Raw genomic sequence first — 20789 nt, forward strand, 5'->3', positions numbered from 1 at the left:
AGAGTGCTATTTTCACACTGCTGCACATGAAATCTCCAGAAGTTTCTTGTCTTGCCATCCTGAAACAACTAATTTTTCTCCTGCCCCAGGCCCTGGCAACCAACATTCTAACTAGAGATAATTCTGATCGTTAGTACATAGTTGTAGGACAGGAAGTTGATGTCCCATCCTATGAAAGTGAATGGATGAACTAAAGCAAATACCTGGAATGTACGTTTTGAATTCTTGTTTGCCCATGTCTAAGGAAGTTTCTCTTCAGACAGACAGGTATTTTGTGTATTCATATGTAGAATGGTATTCAAGTTTCCCTATTGGAGGAAGTGATAACTAAAAATTTTCATACATTTTGTGAGCATGAGTTATCTGAGTAAAATGATTAACTGAGATTAGGGTGCTTTATCTCATATGTGAGGTAAAACATGAAAGTCATCACAGCAAGGTAAAGTGATATTTACCAGAGGTAGGTGGCAGGGATGAGGTAGTAAGAAGATGTTAAGGACCAAGAATTTCAGTTGTTCATGAATAAGTTCAAGAGCTTATTATACACCACAGTAACTAGAGTTAGCAATATTTCCTGTATTTGAAAGTTGCTCAGAGAATAGATTTGTGTGTATTGGCATTCCCGGTATATTCTCAGCACATTCAAAATGCTCAGTAGATCAGGTATATGTTAAATGGCCTAATGTGGTGTTTCCTCCATTGTGTCCATATTCCCCAACAGCCTGTTGTATATACCATTAGTGTGACAATTTCTTCTTGTCAATTAAATTACATGAATAAAATGGAAAAGCAAGTAGCATTCCATGAATGCAGAATCATGGCAGGCTTTTGGGCTCTGGTCCTGTTGAGCTGGGTTTGCACTGTATATCCAGTATTCTGTGTGAATTTGTGCTTAGCAGGAGGTGACATGTTCCTTCTGTCCCCACACCGCAGCATGAACAGGTTGAACACGCTGCCTCGAGGATTCGGCTCTCTCCCAGCTCTGGAGGTCCTGGACTTGACTTACAACAACCTGAATGAACATTCTCTCCCTGGGAACTTCTTCTACCTCAGTGAGAAACCTTTAATTCTGTAAATCTCTTTAACACAGTACTTTGGTTCTAAGAGTGAAAATTTTATTTGCCAATGCCAAAACTCTTAAGAGAAATCATTAGACATACATATATATTTCCATCACAGAGTCCTTTTGAATATGCCTTCATCGTTCAGCAGTATTTATATTTGATGTATAGGTGGCTGACACCGCTGGGCAGAAGCAGACTCAGTAATATCCTATTAACTTTCCAAGAGAGATTTTGTTCCTCAGTGAGATCAAGTCTCATATTTAGCTAAGAATCTTGATTTCCTTTTAAAGAAAATCCTTGATTTTCTTTAGTGTGAAAGAAAAGGTTTTTCCCTGGTTGCTATTAATTCTCTACAATGCACTGCTCAAAGATACTCCATAAAATTATTTATAAAAAATATCCATTCATAAGCTGCTAGCAGTATTGTTTCAATATCCAGCTCAAATTCTAATTTAAGTCTTTGAAGAGCTCTCCTTGCTCATAGACTGATTTGGCTAGTATATAACCACAATGGAATTATACATCACAGATGTTCATCTTTTCAGAAATTTCTTGCTATAGGTACATATAAAAATTAGGATCACTGATATCCCAGCAACTCATGAAATACTCAGGGAAGAGTTGTATGCTTAAGTTAGCTGGTCTGCATCTGTGAACAGTGACTTCGGTGTCATGCGGAAATTCTGTTGGTGCTATTCTGTGCATGTATTTATCTTACTGTTTTACTTTTGAGAAAAGGTCTCACTGTATAGCCTTGCCTGGCCTAGACCTCACGATGGAGACCAGTCTGGCCTCACACTGTGGTGCTTCCCCATACCTTAACCTCTTGTCACGATGCCCACACTAGAAAATCTGCCACTTCCAAAGCAGCCTATAAGATTTCACTTTTTACCTCTTCTTTTTCACGCCCTCTGCCAGACATTCTGAAGCACATGAAACAAATTCTAAATTATTTTCTTGGGCCACAGAGGGAATTATTTTTGTTATATATGTTAACATACAATTCTGTCCATTTTCCCATGTTAGAATATAATTAGGTAGCTGTTAAGCCAGTCTTTAAAGTCCGTCTAATTAAATTTGCTTTGTTGGTGGTGGTAGCTATTTAAAGATTCTAGCATTCAGTGGCTGGGATCGTGCCATCATTTTATAGTCTGTGCAGGAAATGACTTGATATTCTGCTCACTTTAGGTTTTGATCTCTTAAATCCATGTTCACTTTAGCACCTTTGCGTTCACATAGTTTCATCATTAAAGCCATAAAAGGAAAGTAACAGTAATTAGTCTGATTATGGAAACAGTAAGTCATGATGACGGTGTCCATCACTGCAAAGCCCTTCATGTCTTTATTCTTAACATTGATCTATTTGTCTAAGAACATTCTAGTCTGACGTAGATCCCTTTTGATGAAAGAGCCCTTCGCTCTGGATTGTGATGTGGGTGGCCATGTGAGACCATGTGGTCCTTCTTTCTCTTGAGATGCAAATGGCATAATAAATGTGAATCTGAAGTACTAGAGAGAGAGAAAAAAAGCTGTCTTTTCTGAAAACATTGAAACTGTGCCAGAGTCTGTGTAATGCTCTGAAGTTGCTAATTGTGTCAGGCCCCTTGGATACAGATGTTTTCCTGGACACACCAGCACCCCAATCAACCAGTAAATCTAGGTTTGACCTGCTTGTTATTATAGCAAGCTCTAGGTATGTCACAGGCTTTTCACCAAGCCAGGGTTATTAATCAAAGCTGACTCCCTTGCATTGATCAGACCTCAAATGCTTGGGTTCCATGGCGCCCTGTTTATATATCGCTGTTTAATTTGCAGCCACCCTGCGTGCACTCTATCTAAGTGACAACGATTTTGAGATCCTGCCTCCAGATATCGGGAAGCTCACGAAGTTGCAGATAGTAAGTAATTTATCTAAATTCTTAGAAAAATCAATTCACTTCTGCAGCCCTTGTAGGAGTGGAATCGAGTCAATTTGAGCAGGAGTAAGGTTTGTTGTGCAGGAATGAACCCCGACTCCTGCTTCTGTTTCTTGTTTAGCCTCAGACACTTTTAAATGAACTGAAAAGATTGAGCCTTGAGGGAAGAGAGGGCATCGGGTGAGGGTGTGAGTTTCTGTTGAGCACCTCTTTATGAAAAATTGTTTTGACAGCTCCCTGTTTTCGTATCTTTAGCTCAGCCTCAGGGATAATGACCTGATCTCACTGCCCAAGGAAATCGGCGAGCTCACCCAGCTGAAGGAGCTCCACATTCAGGGCAACCGCCTGACCGTGCTGCCTCCAGAGCTAGGTAAGGTTGCTTGTCAGCAGTCTTAGCGCTGGGTTTAATTCAGAATTACTCCAGCGTCACAACTGGGGCCAAACTCTCTCCTCTCCTTGGCACTCACTCTCCACTCACTCAGGCACCCCATTTGATCAAATTAGGGCCATTTGTCCTTGGCCAGAGCCCAGGTATTATGAATTGACTTCCTGCGATACAGCTGTAGGGGGCAGCATCTCAGAAACTGCTGATGGGGGGATGGCCTAGGACTGGCTGGTGGAGTGGGAGGAGCATGGGGTAGTAGTAAGAGCTTCCTTTAGAATGCCTTGTGTGTTAGCTGAGTAAGCTTTCTGGGTGCTCACTGGGTTAGTAATAGTTTATCAAAACAATACTCTTATTGTCTTTTGTTTTTTTCCCCCATCTGAAACTTTTCACCAACTAGATAAAACCTGTTTATTATACCCGTCGAAAATGCCTTTTCCGGTGGTGGGTTTGGTTCTGCCGTGATGCCATCTCCAGTGAGAACTGTTAAATGTGTCCTTACTGCTAACTCTTCGGTCCTGTTCCTGGTGGCTAAATTTCGGTTCTCTGTGTGGCCCTGGGTAGGTGTCTCTCTCCCCTCCCTCTCTTGCAAGCTCTGAAGCCATAGTTTGATTGCTGAGGTGACATTGCCCTTCTGCACCAATCTCATGAATGGCGCACAGTTAGAATCCCAGCACTTGGGAAATGGAGGCCGGGCAATCATGAGCCACCCTGGGTCACAGGGTCAGACCCTTTCTCAAACAGAAACAGTAAAACCTTGAAGTTCACTGGCCTCTCATTTCCTTCCATTCCTTTTATCCTTTGAACCACCTGGCTTTCTTGAACTGATACTGTTTCTCAATTATTTCTTTCTCTACACCAAAGTAGCACATTAAAACAGACCAACAAACCGCTTTATTTGACTCATGCTTGTTGGAGAAAACCGTTCTATGGTAGGAAAGGGCCAGCTATTACAGATGAGAATATAAGATGTCATGAGAGTAAGAGCATTCTCACGTCTGTTCTCCGCTGTCCCCTCCATGCTCCCTCCATACCAGGCAGAAGGTATCGTGTTAAACAAAACCTACTGAATGAGTTGATGAAGTGACAGTCTTGGATACGATGGTACTAGGAAGGTCTCAGGCACAATTTGAGTTCTGTCTAGAGTTGTGCTCCCAGCACAGAGGCCACCAGCTATAAGTCAGATGTTTCACAGCCATGCGTGGGTTGTCACACAGGGGACCCCAGTTCTGCAGCAAAGGGCCGTATGAAAGATAAGCAGGGGCCTGGAGAGATGGTCCTGCCGCTAAGAGCATTGCTGCTCTTCCAGGGGACTCACGTTTGGTTCCCAGCACCCATGTCAGATGGCTCACAACTACCTGTAACTCCAGCTGCTGAGAATCCAGCTTTTCTGCAGGAACCTGCAGACATGTGGCATACCCTCACACAGACACAGGCATATACATTAAAAAAAGAAGAAAAACTTTAAAGACAAGTAGTCACTTGCTTTCATGGAATGAATCCCATTCATCCCCGCTGTCCCATCTCCTTCAGACCCTTTGTTGGCGTTAGGAAGACTGAGTTTTCAGGACTCAGGGGTAACTCAGCCCCTTTTCTTCATTGAATTACAAGGAGTCCAGTTTTGCTTGGGAAGGAAGAATGCATAGGATCCAAAAAAAAAATTTTTTTTTGGTCATATAAACTTGTAAACCTAGCAGTTGAGACTCTGAAATAGGAGACCCACAGGTTCAAGGCCAGCCTGGACTTCGAAGATCCTGTCTGGGAACAGAAGAGTTCAAAGGGGATGATGGTGTTTAGTGAAAATTTCTAAGGTAAAACAGCTTACCTGAGGAAAGACTTGTGAGAATAGTTGTTAACCATGGATTTTAGCATTAGCAATACTTGGGGACATTTTACAGAACATAAATAACTCACCTCCTCCTACGCTATTGAATCAAAACTCCATGTGTGAGACGGATTCTTGTGTAACAGGATGAAGCTCGCTCAGCGCTTCTGACGTGTGTCCTCGCTTGGTGTGATGAGTAAAACTAGAAAAAGTAAATATGCATTTGGTTGCCACTTAACTTGCTTTTTCGATTCTTCAAGCAATATGGTAATATGAAGTATTAGGCTAAGCAATTCTTTTATTGGATAATTTATTAGAAAAGTGCCTCATTGAAACCAGAATGGGCCTATCTATGTATTTTTAAGCCTTATTCCTTTTTTAGTTTACATAAATGTTCTATGCTATCATATTTCTCTGACATTTCCTTTAAGCTATCTGATAGCAATGTGCATGTGTATATATATATATACAATTTTTTTTTTTACAATTCTATTCCTAAGTAAATATATATATTTACTTAGGAATAGAATTGTAAAAAGCCTTTGCATGACTTCACTTCTGCTAGCCATACCTAGAAAACAGTGTCTGTGTCTGTCTGGTAGTCTCTTTCTACTTTGAAGTGAATACTTTAGATTGAAATTGGTAACAAACGCTTCAGAAACCTTAGTTACTAATTTAAAATAAAGATGAAGACTCTGAGTGGTGGTTATTTAAAAGCCAAGGGCAATATACTAGCTGGTAATATAATAATAGCTAGTAAGGCCTTGGATACCAGGGCATGATGATAAGTACTTTTCTGTGCAGTCTATCCTGGAGTTGTGAGAATAGTGAACACACTTTGTAGAGATGGAGAAACTGAGGCTCAGGGAGGGTTGGTGACATGTGCATAAGGGCACAGCTAGTGAGTCACAGTGGCTGTACTTGAACCTGTCAGTCTCTCCTCCAGGCCCACATTCCTGACCACTGTGATGGGCTCCCACTCACCCTTATGGCAGGAAGAAGATTTCCTAGACATGTACTTCTGAGTTTGAACCAAAAGACAACAACCCTTCAGGATGGTGCAGGAGGAAGTTTGGGACAGGAAGGCCAATCACATGGCAGGCTTTGCTGGTCTGCGGGTGAAGCTGGCGTACTGTGCGAAGTGTGCCTGAGATGGCTTTGCAAAGTGAATTTGTTGTTTCGTTCCGAGCCAGTTGCACTGTCTGGGTGGTTCCTGCCTCCCGGTACAGAAGCACCGCAGCAGGAATGCTTTCCGCTTGTGCACGTGACGCCCAGTCACCATCCGAAGCCCCCTCTCTCCTTCAGCTCATCCTTCCTGTCTCCGTGGCATCCGCTGGCTGCAGGTTCGCCCCTGAGTACGTTTTAAAGAGTGTATGGTGATCTCCTTTTGGTCTGTTTATTTTTTAACACAAGCAAGGTAAGTGCCCCTGAGATTTTTGTGCACATCCATTCAAATGAACCCAGAGGTTGTCATTTGAAACATTGTTGGTGAGAGAAGTTCAGCCAAGCCCAGGAATCTCGATGAGTTCTGATTTGTCCAATCCAAGAACACAAGGGAACACAGCAAAATGAAAGTCAGAGGCTTGCTTGGGACTCTAGGACTTTTCTTTTCCTTGCACATGTTACTTAGACTTTATTTCTGGTTTCTAATGTGTATAAAATACTTGCTTCCATGTCAGCCTATATGCCTTGTAGTGGTTTCAATGAGTAACGTCACCCCAGACTCCTGGTTCGAACACTTACTACCCAGTTTGTGGTACCATGTCAAGCTGTGAAGCCTTTCAAGGGTCAGGCCTGGCTGTTAGAATTAGGCCACTGAGGGGAGGGGTGTCTGAAGATTTTACTCACTCTTCCCATCCAGCTCTCTCTGCTTCTTAGTCTGTTAGCATGCCACTGCATTGTCATAGAGAACTGCAATCCCTTTGAAACCAGGAGCCAAAATAAGCCTTTCTCCCTTCAGTTGTTTCTGTCAAGTAATTTCTCGGCATGATGCAAAAGTACTATCTCTAGAGTGTTAGGTATAAATTGGAGATTGAGTCACCAGCTCATCCACCCATTCATTCATTCATTCATTCATTCATTCAAGCATTTATTAATTTCCTTCTTTAGGCCATCTTTAATTCCAAGGGACTTACCTTCCCGAGAAGTAGAATTTGCTTACCCAACAAATATTGATTAAGCCCTTGTTTTGCATATTTGCTTGGGATCGTAAGTGCACCCCATATGCAGGGAAGGAAAGGAAGGAGACATACAGACACTAGACAAAGACAGAGAAAGCTAGGTAAGTGAGTAGAGATGGTATGTCACATAGTGTTGTTGAAAATCAAGCCTGAGTGAAGTGTTGGATAAGGGGAGAGGTAATCTGAGGAGGCCTCACCCATAGTGCATTTAATTGAGACTTAAAGGAGGGAAGGGCCTTTCAGGCCGAGGGAGCAGAGGAGCCGAGGTCCCAATACGGCTCCTGTGGGGGACGTAACAGGAAAAGTTGTGTGAATGCAGCACAGGTAGTGGAGGAGGGGAGATATGCAAGCAGGAGCTCTGAGGGCGCATGAGTTCCTTCTTAACTGCTGTGATAAAATACGGATGCATTAGTTCCTTCTTAACTGCTCTGATGAACGCCATTACTGAAAGCGCCTTAAGGGGCAGAGGGCTTACACTTCTAGCTTACACGTCCGGAGGGTTAGAGTCCTTCATGACAGGGAAGACGGGGCACTGAGCAGGATCAGGAAGATGACCGATCACCTCTTTTGAATCTACACACAGGAAGCGGACAGAGAACAGGAAGTAGGGTGAGGCTATAAACCTTCAAACCCTTCCCATAGTGTAGTGCTCTCTCCAGGCAGACTCCACCTCCTTAAGGTTTCAGCACCTCCCCAAACAGTGTCATCACTTGGAGACCTTGTTCACACACAAGTGGGAAAGCCGTTGTCAGAATGCTGGCTTTTCCTCCAAGTGAGGTAGTTTCCACAGATACCTCTAGCCCAGCGGGTCTCAACCTAGAGTCACGACCTTGGGGGTCACATATCAGATATCCTGCATGTCGGATATTTACATTATGATTCATAACAGTAGCAAAATTACTGTTTTTATGGTTGTAGCAAAATTATTGTTTTTATGGTTGGGGAGTCACCACAACATGAGGAATGGAATTAAAGGGTCACAGCATTAGGAAGGTTGGGAACCACAACTCTAGCCAAACCATCAGGATCTGTAAATTTCTTACCTTGTGTGGTCAGGAAATATGGGGGGTGGGAGGGGTAGGCCTTTGCCAGTGTGAGCTGGAATCTCTGATTGGAGAGCCATCCTGGGTTACCCTGATGAGTCCAGTGGTGTCAGGGGAAGGAATGGTGACCCCAACAGATTGGGGCCATAGTGGATGGGGTTGTGAACTAAGGAATGCAGGCAGCAAGGGCACAGATTGCCCCTAAAGCATCCAGAAAGGATGAATCCCTAGTCACACCTTGACTTCAGCTTTGTTACTTGGAGCTTCAGACTTGTGAGCTCTGAACTGCAAGAGAGCTGATATCTGTTGCTCCAGGCTGCTGTTTGTGGCAGTTTGTTACAGCTGTGCTGGGAGATGGATGCAGGTGGGAACACAAAGAAGGGTGAAGGTGTGGCAGCATCTGGCTAAGGATGGGAAGAACTGTGTGTCTTTGCACATGTCTCCTTCCACGGTGTTCCTTGGTTTTGTTGACTTGCTCTTTATAGAACCGTATCTGGCTTCTAGACGATCATGGAATCCTCTAGAGGATCATGGATCCTCTGCATTGATCACATAAGCATTGCCATTGGAGGAAAAAAAATCACAATGCTGAAGTAGATAGACATCAGGGAAGGCACTTTGAATGTCCAAGCGGCCTATAGGGTGTGTGTAGCAGTGCCAGGGATGCCCAGGTGAGCTGGCTCAATGTCCCCCTGAACGGCAAGCAGTGAATGTATTCTTTCTAGCTCACTTGAAAAAGGTGAAGATTCATATGAATCCCTTCCAGGGACTCAGTGTCACTGTTTGAGCTTGCCTTCTCCTTTGTAGTGTCCAGAATGGACAGGATTAAGAACACTGTTTCACTATTCTAATTTTTCCATATTGTATCTCTTTTTCTTTCTTGTGGACATTGGCAGGCAAAGAATGAATACTTTTTCTTGAGACAGGCAAGGAGAACATTGATTGTCTGTGTAGTCAGTTAAGTCACCAATAACAAATGGCTTCTCTTATTGTTACTTGCCAATGGCTTTTCAGAAAATATAATGGTTATTTGGCTTTTCATCACTGTTCTTGGGTTCAAGTCTCACCACTCCAATTCTTTGCTCTGGAACTTAAGGCACATTGTTTTATCTTCTATACTTGAGGTAAAGGTGAAGGTAACATAGTACCCACCTCATAGTTTGGTTTTGAAGATTGCAAGGTTAATCCACATGAACAATTATCCATTGAAGCTAGAGAGCATTCCTACTTTACACAGTACTTGTTGCACAAGAGTGAGGACCTGAGTTCAGATCCTTGGCATCAGCATAAAAACAGAGCATAGCAGCATGCATCTATAACCTCACTACTGGGTGAGGACAGACACAGGTAGGTGGGTCACTGATGTTTTCTAGCCAGCTATTATAGCCAATTAGTGGGCTCTAGATTCAGTAAGAGACATATAGACTTCCTGTAAGAGTGCCTGCAAGGCTGTATGTACACAGGAACATGCATATGTGCACAACACACACACACACACACACACACAAAGAGAGAGAGAGAGAGAGAGAGAGAGAGAGAGAGAGAGAGAGAGAGAGAGAGAGAGAGAGAGAGATCAGATTTTCATCCATCAAACCTGACCTCTTTGGAAATGGTTTAAACAGAGGTTACCTTGTGTGATGATTCTCTTGATTGTCAACTTAACTAAATCTGGAATTAACTAAAACCTAAATGGCTGGGTACATCTGAGAGGGATTTTTTTTCTTAATTAAATCATTTGAAGTGAGAAGACCCACTTATAATCCAGATCTTCTATGGTGGGAAGAACCACCTTTAATCTGGGCCACACCTTTTGGTGCCTAAATAGAGGACTTGAAGGAAGGACAGGTTCCTTTTTCACCTGCTTGCTCTTACCCTCGCTGGCAAGTCCATTCCTTCACTGGTGTTTGAGCCTACTTCTTTGGGATTCCAGAGTGTACTGAAGACCAGCTAAGACATCTAGGCTTGTGAACTAAACAACTAATGGATTCATAGACTTTTCATTGGTAGACAGCGATGGTTGAACTAACTGGACCTCAGCCTGTAAGCCACTCTAATAAATCCTTTTTATTATATATAGATTCATCCTATCAGTTCTGTTCCTCTAGAGAACCCAACTAATACAGATTTTGTACCAGAAGTGGTTCTAGAGCAGCAGAAGTCTGAGGATGAATTTTTTAAGTATCTGGAATAGACTTTCCAATTTGCTGCCCCCTGTAGTCAGTGAAGCCTCTCCTAGAAGCTTGGACAGTATTGGGAGCCCATGGTATGAACTATTTCACACACTTATGCAGACAAATGCCTTTGAGATTGAATCAAGGAGTGAGACGCTGCGGGCAAAGATAGCCTGACTCGTGAGCCTGACTCAACCTCAGCTCCTGTCTCCACATAGGTGAACTTGATGAGGAAAGCCACCTGGGAATCACTTGCCAAATCTGACTAACAGTTGAGTCCCTCCATTTATACTGTTATCTCTAGTTCACCAGAATCATTATCCGAGATGCCTTCATTATTTAATTGTCTCTGGTCAAATGAAAATGAAGCTATTATCAAAGCTATTATGCACTATTTTTTTATGAATTTTTTAAAAATTAAACTTCTGTTTTATTTTATGTTTAATTTAACTTTTGGGAGGACAAGGCTTCAAGATAGCCTAGCCTGGCCTTACTCACAGTCAGCTTCAAAAGTGCTGATTAAAAAGTATTGTTTGATATCATAAAAATAATTATCCTGGCTGTGTGGTAGTGGCACACACCCTGAAACCCAGCATTCAGGAGGCAGAGGCAGGCAGATCTCTGAGTTCGAGGCCAGCCTGGTCTACAGAGCAAGTCCAAGGACAGGCTCCAAAGGTACACACCTGTCTCGAAAAATCAAAAAAATAAATAATGATGATGATGATGATGATGATAATCCTATTATTTACTAGAAACTTAGATGGTTTCAGATATTTAGTTTATGGGATGCTAATGGGCAGAGGTTGGTCTAGGTGGTAGTTAAAACTATATCATAGACGCCATTCATTTCAAACTCTCTTGTAGAAAAGCCAGGGATGTCCCTTGAGACCTTAGCGGACTCACGTTTCTTCTGTCCTGCCTGATACATTTACATCACTGTTGCCTATGCATGCTTGAATGGGCAGAGCTTGCCTTTCCTCTCTGACCTGAGTTCCAGTCCTCCACACAGAGGAGGGCAGGGCTGGCACCCAGCAAGCATTCACCCATGGGGGCTCCATGCAGTGACTCTTGCCTTACTCTCCTTAGCATTATTTTGCTCTATTTCTTTTCTCTATGTCCTTCAGAAGAGGCAAAGACTGATTCCGGCCTTGATGCCCCCATAGGAAGCCTGAAAACAAACAAACAAACAAACAAAAAACACATCACTAAAAGCGTAGATGTTCTTGAGGAACCTGACAAAGGGAATTTGGAAAGGCATAGTATTACTGTTTGAATCTAAAATGTGCCCACAGGCTTGTGTGTTTATTCTCTAGATGGAAAGCTACGGAACTTTTAAGAGGTTGGTATAAGTTGAGCAGTGGGGGCTGGCTCTTGTCGTCCCTGGTGTGGTAGCACTCTACTTCCTGCCCCTGCTACCACCATGAACTCCGTCCTGCCTTCCCAAATCATGACAGACAGAGAACTTGCGGAACCATGAGCCCGAACAAATCTTTTCTGTTAAAAGTTTCTGCTGTGAGGTATTTGTCACAGGGACACAGAGGTAGTGGATTCACATAGGTAGGTGGGTGGAGGTTTCCTAGGATGAGCCAGGGAGAAGAAGAGACAGGAAATGGGAGCCACCAGCTTCCTGAACACCTGTGTATATTGATCTTTTTCATGTGCTAAATATTTTCTCATTTAAAAAATTTCTTCAGTTTTTCTGCGTTACTCTGAAGAATCCATAAAGAATAAAAGAGAAGAAGACCATTCTTATTGGGTATATAAATGTGCCTACTCATTATTTTTATGCATATCATTTTACTTGAACTTCTAACAACCCGGTGAAATTGGGGTGTTCCTCCCCACGTAGGGGGTGAGTAGCAGAAAGCTCTGGGAGGTGGAATGACATACCCAGGACCATGGGAGGTGTTCTGATTTAAACCCGTTATGCCCCCCACAGACTCATGCATTTGAACATCCCTGTGGGTGGCATTGTTTGGGGAGTTTGTGGATATGAGCCCTAGCTGGTGAAACTGGGTCACTAAGAACAGGCATTGAGGGTTACACTCACTTCTGATTCGAGCTTGTTTTTGGCTTCCCGATCAGCCATGATGTGAGAAGCAGCAGCCACAGGCTCCTGCTACTAAAGACATCACTGCTTCTGTGACTGTGCCCTCCCTTCCATAATAGACTGTCATTCAAAACTCTGAGCCCAAGGAAACCTCTTCTTCTTTCTGAGTTTTCTTCTGTCACGTATTCTGTCATAGTCGTGAGAAAAGTCGACTAACACAAGGAGTCACACTAGGACCCAGAGTGTGGAAGTCAGGCCACTGCCCGTGGTGTGTTCACCAGGTTGAGAAAGCAGGACCCGGACTGTTGGCCTCTTTGCTTTATGCCTTTTTCAAGCAGAATGATATATAGATTGGTCTATATAATGACCATCTTGTTTTTAAAAACTCTATAGATTAATGAAGATACTGTAAAAGACCTAATGCTAAGTCTGTGAAATGATTGGCATGTGGCTTGGTGTGGTTGAAGAGATAGATATACCTCCAAGTGATACAGGCTGGTTTGCTTGGTTTTTTTTTTTAAACCTTCCTTCCTTCCTTCCTTCCTTCCTTCCTTCCTTCCTTCCTTCCTTCCTTCCTTCCTTCCTTCCTTCCTTCCTTCCTTCCTTCCTTCCCTTCTTCCTTCCCTCCTTCCTTTTTTCTTTCTTGCTCACTTATTTTTCTCTCTTTCCTTCCCTCTCTCTCCCTCCCTCCCTCCCTCCCTCCCTCCCTCCCTCCCTCCCTCCCTCCCTCCCTCCAGCCCTTCTTTTCTTTCCTTCTCTCCAAGGTGTTAATTATGTATATGGATGTGTGGGGGTGTGCACATAAGTGAAAGTTCCAGAAGAGGGCATCAGATCACCCCTGGAACTAGAGTTACAGGCAGTTTTAGACACACACACACACACACACACACACACACACACACACACACACGTGCTAGGAACTGAACTCAGTCCTCTACAAGAGCAACACATGTTCCTAACCACTGGGCAATCTTTCCTGACCCTGCAAAGATTTTCTTTCTGCCAAAAGCCATGCCACTTGTTACTTGCATATGTAACAAGATTGGTTACTCACACTTTAAGGCTGTTTTAAAACTTAATAGAATTACATAATACTTTAGTTTTTAACTCACATCTCTCCATTTACAAAGTTGTCTCCTGAACTCTCAGTTCTATGTCCTCTGGAGGGATAGCTTTCTGACCTCTTTGTAAGGTTGACTTCAAAATGGATTGTGATTTGCCCCATCATTGCCTACATCACTGACGTAGTTTATTTTTCAAAAGATCTGAATTTTAGTTCAGATCTCTTGGTTTCAAAAGTAAGTGTCCCACCTGGTAGTTTATAAACATGCTGGTATTGAGCCAATGAGAAGGTATAATGTGCCATTAGATAACAGATTGTAATGATCCCAAATATGGTCCCTGATTTCATTTGGGAAAAAAAAAAGTGCAAGGAATAAAAATTTTTTGCCAAACTTTGAATTTTTACTTGGATGGTACTGCTGGCTGACTCTTACATGCTATTCCTATCGGTAATAATATCTTTCACCAGACATCACAGGAAGCTATGTTTCATATCTTTTGATTCCCCGTGGTCTTAGTGGATAATCAAAAATGACCCCCTCTCAAGCCTCCTCCATGATATTTTTTAACAAGTCCCACTTTATATATTCTGTTCCCGTGAATCATTGGCCCCAGAAAATACTTTAAGCATGGATTTTTTTTTTTTTTTCTTTTTAAAAGGGTTGGTTTATTGTAGTTCAAATACATAAACTGAACATTCAAACATCTTAAAATTAAACTTTAGAAACAAAAGTTCAACATTCAAACAGGAGTAGTTTACAGGGAACATCCAGAAAGGTAATTTTGTTGTCTAATTCAGAATTTCGGTAAAGATCACTCAGTGGAGAGTAAAGTATGTTTAACCAGGACTCAATTCTGGCCACCATGTTAGTTATGAATGTGTTCAGACCTGAGAAGAAATTACTGAAGCAATCTTCTCCTGGGCTCCACACGACGTGGCCTCTACTCAGAGGGGGATCAAAGCACGGGAGCAAACACACAGCTAAGCTGCTCCTCAGAGACAAAGGATGGCCACTAGAATAGTCATCGTCTCCGCAAGAATTCAGTTCAGTGTTTTCTCTTTTACCCGCTTCAAAACGAAATGAAAACAAACCCCACCTTCAGTTTTCTTGGAGTCTGTGGTGTTTGCAAGCTCCACCCACAAATGCTCCTGTCTTGTGAGTAACACTGCTAGTAAGAACACCACCAAGTACTGACTTCCACATCTCAGAAAAGGATGATTTTTAGCTTCGAGATTTTAAATTCACTAGACAGCCTATATTTGAGTATGTACGTCAGTCATGCCACACAAAGAAAAGCATTAAATATTTTCAAAGTGTTCTGTTCAGAGACTGCTCACAATTGCTTCTCCTTCTGTTCATCAGGTGGTTTTGCAATAGGTTGACTAATGCACATATATGTAAAAACCTGAACTTTTGGCTCATGCAAGCGTTTTCAATTAACAGAGAGCCCGTGGAAGGGTATTTAGAATTATTTTGTTGATCGTCGAGTGGGCTCTGATGCTGTGGGAGGTGGTGGTGGACCCCGGCGATCCAGGTCATCAACATACGCCACGATCAGTTTCCTCCTCTCCTCTGGTACACAGTCCAGTACTAGATACCGTTTGTCATTCTGCAAAATCTTTTCTACATCTTTCAGGTGCTGATCAGATTCTTGGATTAGCTTTTTGGATCTGTAGGTTATAAATTTGGTCTCTTTCAACAGTGTCCTGAAGTCGGCTTTGGCAGTGATGTATTTGTCTCTGATGTACTCTTCAAACTCCCTTTGTTTTTTCCTGTCACTGGAGGAAAACTTAATGCACCGAGGATCTTCCTTGATTATTTTTTTCACTTCTTTCCATGTGGATGTTAAGGTAATCGCGGACGTTTCATCCAGAAGCTGCCTGAAGTGCTCCCTTTTCTTCTTGGTAAGTGCTTCGATGTGTTCATTGAAAAGCTTCTCTTTCTCCTCTCTTTCCAATAAGGACCCAGATTCCCAGCGGTGATCTTTCCGGAGGGTCCTCCTAGTATCAGACCACGATACATCGGAAGAGCGGACCATGTCAGACAGAAGAGCCTTGAAATTCTGGATTGCTTCTTCTCGTTTGTGCTGTTCTCTCTCTCGGTCAATTTCTTTAGTTTGCTCAGAACGTGCTTTCTGAACTTCTCTTTCCCGTTCTCGAAGGCTTGCCTCAATGCGGGCTTGCCTTTCCAGCTCCTTTTCCTTTTCAGAGTCTAAATTCTTAGCTATTTTTTCTATGTACTGTTTGAAAAGGTCTTCTCTCATTGAAGAACTATCCACCGCTTTGTACCGTGGGTCACTTTCTACTTTATCTTTTACTTTGCTCCATCGAGACTGACTGTCCAAGTGATGATTGGATAACAGCTCAAAAAAATCCGATTTAATCTTCTCCCCTCTGGTCTTCGAATCTTCTTTCTCTTTCTTCCTTGCCGCTGCCACAAATTCATTAAACAATGCTTCTCTATCTTTCATCTTTTCAATTGCTTTGAATCTTGAATCTTTAGCATGTTTGGCAGCAAATTCACTAAAAGTAGCTCTGGGATTAAACTTTGCTTCTTCCATCATTTTTTTGAAATCTTCCTTGGCTTGCATTATTTTGTTTTTCTTTTCCCTGCGTTCTTCCTCTGCTCTGGTCTTGACATACTGATCAAACACCTGTTTTCTTTCTTTAGGATTGAGAAGCAAGTACCGAGGGTCAAATACTATCTTGTGCAACTCCTTCTCCCACGTTGAAAAAGCAGACACCCCTCTCTCTAGCAGCATGTCCTTGAACTGCTTCATTCGAGCCTCCAGAGGGACAATGGCCCTTTCTTGGGCAGCTTTAATTTCAGCTTCCATGGCAGCTTCTTTCTCTGAATCAATGTCTTTATTATCATCTCTCTTCCGCTTTTTTGCTTTAATAGGCTCATCTTCATTCATTTCTTCCATTAATTCTTGTTCTTCTTTAATTGCACTCATTGAGAACTGCCACTTTTGGATGGACAGCATTGTTGGAGCCGGGTGTCTTAGCTTCTTCATGTCTTCCAATCCTTTCTTATGAGGGGGCTCTTGAATAATTTTGTCAACATCTGCCCTTCCAATCAAATCATCAGGTCGGTCCCACATAGAAAGACGAGTGGTAGGATTGTAAAAGAAGACCCGCTCATCACCAGTCCAAACAACACACCACGGAGTGCCAGGAATCGGAGTAGTAGCTACTGGCTTTGCCTTCTGGGCAGCTTTTTCTTCTTCAGTCATCTCCTCTTCTTTGGGCTCCTCCTTGATCTCCTTTATAGGTTCTTCCTTAGGATCTTCCTCTTCTGTCTCCATTGGCAGTGGTTCCTCAGATGCCTCCTTAATTGGCTCTTTAATCTTCTCATCTAATTTTTCTTTTTCCTTCAGTTCTTGGGGCTTTTCCCATGTTGATTCTAGTGTTCTATTATTATAATAGTATGTCTTTCCATCTGCCGTTTTATATTCAGTCCACTCAGAGACTGCTGTTGCTCCAGCTAAGGTAGCAGGTGAAGCTGCAATAGCAACCTGGGGATGTATCATGGGTACTATAGGAGGGGCCATTCCTGGTAATACACCGGTCTTGGTGGTAGCGACTGTCTTTACATACGGGCAGCTGACTATTTGCATCATTGCTACACCTGGAAGTGGGATTGGCATGCCAGGAAGGGGGACACGGAATGGAGGCACCATTACTGGTGGAAAGGCAGGTATTGCCGCTGCTGGCTGAGGTACTGAATGAGGAACAGCAGGAGGTAACGTCTGTGGGTGCGGCTGGGGTACAGTTTGCACAGGTGTGGCTGTAGGAGCAGGAGTTGAAACACTAACTGTAGGCGTGGCAACTGAGACAGCAGAACTTGGGGTCTGGTCTTGTGTTGTGGGTGTTGATACTGTCTGTGCAACCGAAGTAGCAGTTGTCGTGGTGGCTGTGGTAGAGGATGGGGTAGACGATGGTGTTGAAGTAGACACTGCAGGTGCTGGGCTACTGGTTGTAGGGGTGGGAGCGCCTACTGCTTGTGCTTGCACTTGTGCCTGGACCTGAGCCTGAGCCTGTGCCTGGGCTTGTGCCTGAGCCTGTGCCTGGGCCTGGGCCTGTGCCTGTGCCTGAGCCTGGGCCTGTGCCTGAGCCTGGGCTTGAGCCTGGGCTTGTGCCTGGGCCTGGGCCTGGGCCTGGGCTTGAGCCTGAGCTTGAGCTTGAGCCTGAGCCTGAGCCTGAGCCTGAGCCTGGGCCTGGGCCTGGGCCTGGGCCTGGGCTTGAACCTGCGCTTGGGCTGCAAGCATAGGTGTCAGTTCTGATTGCTGAATAACCTTTACTCCATCTGGCTTGGTCCATGCAGATTCACGTGTCCGAGCATTATAATAATAAACCTTCCCATCTGGAGTTTTATTTTCTACCCATATCTCCTCAGTGGGAGGCAGTGCTGGAGCACCAGGAGCAGTCCCAGGAGGCATTCCTGGTGGGAACATCATACCCGGAGGAGGAGGCATAGCTCCCATGGGTGGAGGCATGAAAGGTGGTCTCTGGAGGTGTGGTGGGCCCATGGGTGGAGGTATTCCTCCTGGGGGAGGCATTGGTGGCATATTAGGATCGAAAGGAGGCCGTCCAAAGGGGGGTCTGGGTGGTGGTGGAGGGCCTCTCATCATGCCAAAAGGAGGAGGAGGTCTCATGAGAGGTGGCGGGCCTCGCATCACTGCATTTGGTGGGGGAGCTGGGCCTCGGAACCGCAAGGCCTGCTGCTGAGCCATCCTCAGCTCCCCCGGGTTGAAGCGCTCGCCTTCCCCTCCGTCCCCGCCACGCTCCGCCATTACAGACAGTCGCGTTCATCCACCCTAAGCATGGATTTTTAAAACTGCTAAGTGAGCTGTATTTCTACCTGGTGAGTTACTGCCTTAAAGGGAGTGGGAAGCTGGATCATAGCAAACGTTTCCGTTGTGCAGTATAAATTTCAGGAGGCATGTCAGGTTCAGTGTGATTGAACACGCGCATCAATCTGTGTTAGCACCAGCTGGTAAAGCATGCCACTGTTTGCAGTGGGCATCCTTTGATTTAATAGGACACTAAATGTGTTCTTGCCCTGAGAGAAATGTCGGCAGTAACCAAGCTCCCGGATTTAATTTTTGTTATTCCACAGGCACGTCTGTAAACACAGTTCTTACCCCTGAATACATATACAATGTCTCCAGGTTATATGGCCGCTCTTTTCGGAGCATCTCCTGCGCCTTACTCCGAGCTGAAGATGAGCAACGTTATGCACAGTCTGACCTCACATGGTATTTATTGAGGATACGAGTGTGAACATTTTGGGATACCAGAGCTAGGAATGGAGTAGAATGGGGATGGCTGTCCTTCATATTGTCAACATCAGGGATCTAGTGATAAAGCCCAAACTATATATGATCATAGCTCCTCACAGATCAGCTTTTAAGATTATGTTTATTTAGACCTTTCTAGGGCTGTTGACGTGTCCATCAGAGCTCTAGTCTCCTACACTGACGGCTTTGGGATGAGAGCATGTAAATGTGCCACGCGTACTTAGGTCAAGTTGGAGGCACAGGTCTGCAGTGGTAGTGAGAAAGCGGGGCCTTATAGTAGGCCTCAGTTACCTCCTCCTCAGACAGCCACAGCCAATCTTCTTTTTCACACTAGTTCCTGGGTAGCATGTGTTCCTACATCTGCCGGTTTGGGTGAACAGTTGTAAGTGAAACACTTTCCTCCTCTAATAACAAAAATTTCTGAAAGAAGGAAGTAACAAAGCAACTAGTTAGACATTGCAAGATAGAGGTGACAGTTAGTGTCCCAGTCTGCAGGACTGTAGCAGGCTCCCCTGTGGCACACCTGTTGGTTCCCTTCCTTTCTCACCTGGGTTGCTATCTACATTCAGCTTCATTAATCGAAAAGTCTGGGACTCTCTGGGGGCCAATATAACGCAGTCAGTGGAAAATCCCTCTTCTGACTGCCTGTGACAGGTTGAAGTCCAAATACAGACACCATGAAACTATTGTATATAATTACCTCCAGGTTCTGTCTGTGGTGGCTATGAGATAGAAATGAATTTATGTTTATATTTGGGCCTGTTCCTAAGATATCTCATTATGTAAATGCGAATATTCTGAAATCTGAAACAAATGTGAACTCCCAAACATTTCTGAGCCCAGGCATTTCAGATGAGGGCTGCTCAACCTCAAACAGCCTCCTCCCTGATGTCTGTCACAGCCTTGCTCCTCCCAGCCAGTTGTCCACAGTGAGGAGGGTGCTCTTAGGAAACCAAATGGGATGTGATCACCTTGTGTCCTAGTTAGGGTTTTTATTGTTGTGAAGAGACGCCGTGACCTCGGCAACTCTTACATTTAATTGACGGGGCTTACTTACAGTTTCAGAGGTTCAGTCCTTTGTCATGATGGCGGGGAGCATGGCAGACATGATGCTGGCTACCTCTTGATATGTAGACCACAGGAAGTCAACTAAGACCCTGGGCAGTGTCCTGAGCATAAGAAACCTCAAAACCCACCCCACAGTGGCACACTTCCTCCAACAAGGCCACACCCACTCCAACAAAGCCACACCTCCTAATAGTGCCACTCCCTATGAGATTATGGGGGCCAATTACATTCAAAGTATCACAGTGTGTGTGTGTGTGTGTGTGTGTGTGTGTGTGTGTGTGTGTGTGTGTGTGTGTGTGTGTGTGTGTTGGGTGGGGGTGTTCAGGTGCTTAAAGCTCGGGGTCAGAATTGTTTCTCTGTCTTCTGGAGCAGTGGTGTGTGGGGTTTTAGCAATTGTATTAACCATCCAGTTCTCTGAAGACTTTCTATTTCTCCTAGTGACTGGTGGTAAATGTAGCACCTCAGAAATCTTGTGTGCACCTTTTAAGCTAATGTGTAGTAGCATCTACATCGATGCTGTCTGCATTTGTTTGCTAGAGTTAGAATTTGCATTTCTCCTCTCCTTCCTACCGCCTTTGGTTGGTGCAGATGGGACTTCATTAATGTTTTAGTTTCTTCAGAGAACTGACATTGTGGTTGGAGTTTCTTTACTCCGTGTTTGATTTCTTACTAATTTCCCTTTTTTTCTCCTTACTGTCAGCTCAGTTCGGTTTGATTTGTTTGT

General features: G+C 43.9%; 2 protein-coding genes across 2 annotated transcripts in view; one reads left to right on the plus strand and one right to left on the minus strand.

Moving 5' to 3' along the window:
• The window catches only part of Rsu1 (Ras suppressor protein 1), a 189578-nt gene that overhangs the window by 50276 nt on the left and 118513 nt on the right, over window positions 1–20789 (plus strand). The window contains exons 5-7 of the mRNA XM_006985930.4: window positions 934–1052; window positions 2880–2962; window positions 3236–3350. Of these exons, the coding sequence (XP_006985992.1) occupies window positions 934–1052; window positions 2880–2962; window positions 3236–3350 (317 nt within the window). The remainder of the gene's footprint in view (window positions 1–933; window positions 1053–2879; window positions 2963–3235; window positions 3351–20789) is intronic.
• LOC143273378 (transcription elongation regulator 1) lies at window positions 14334–18509 on the minus strand. The gene has a single exon (XM_076572700.1). It carries the CDS (start codon window positions 18488–18490, stop codon window positions 15164–15166), a length of 3327 nt encoding a protein of 1108 aa, XP_076428815.1. The 5' UTR covers window positions 18491–18509; the 3' UTR covers window positions 14334–15163.

This window comes from Peromyscus maniculatus, chromosome 5 (genome assembly GCF_049852395.1).
Source record: "Peromyscus maniculatus bairdii isolate BWxNUB_F1_BW_parent chromosome 5, HU_Pman_BW_mat_3.1, whole genome shotgun sequence".
In the NCBI taxonomy this organism is placed as follows: domain Eukaryota; kingdom Metazoa; phylum Chordata; class Mammalia; order Rodentia; family Cricetidae; genus Peromyscus; species Peromyscus maniculatus.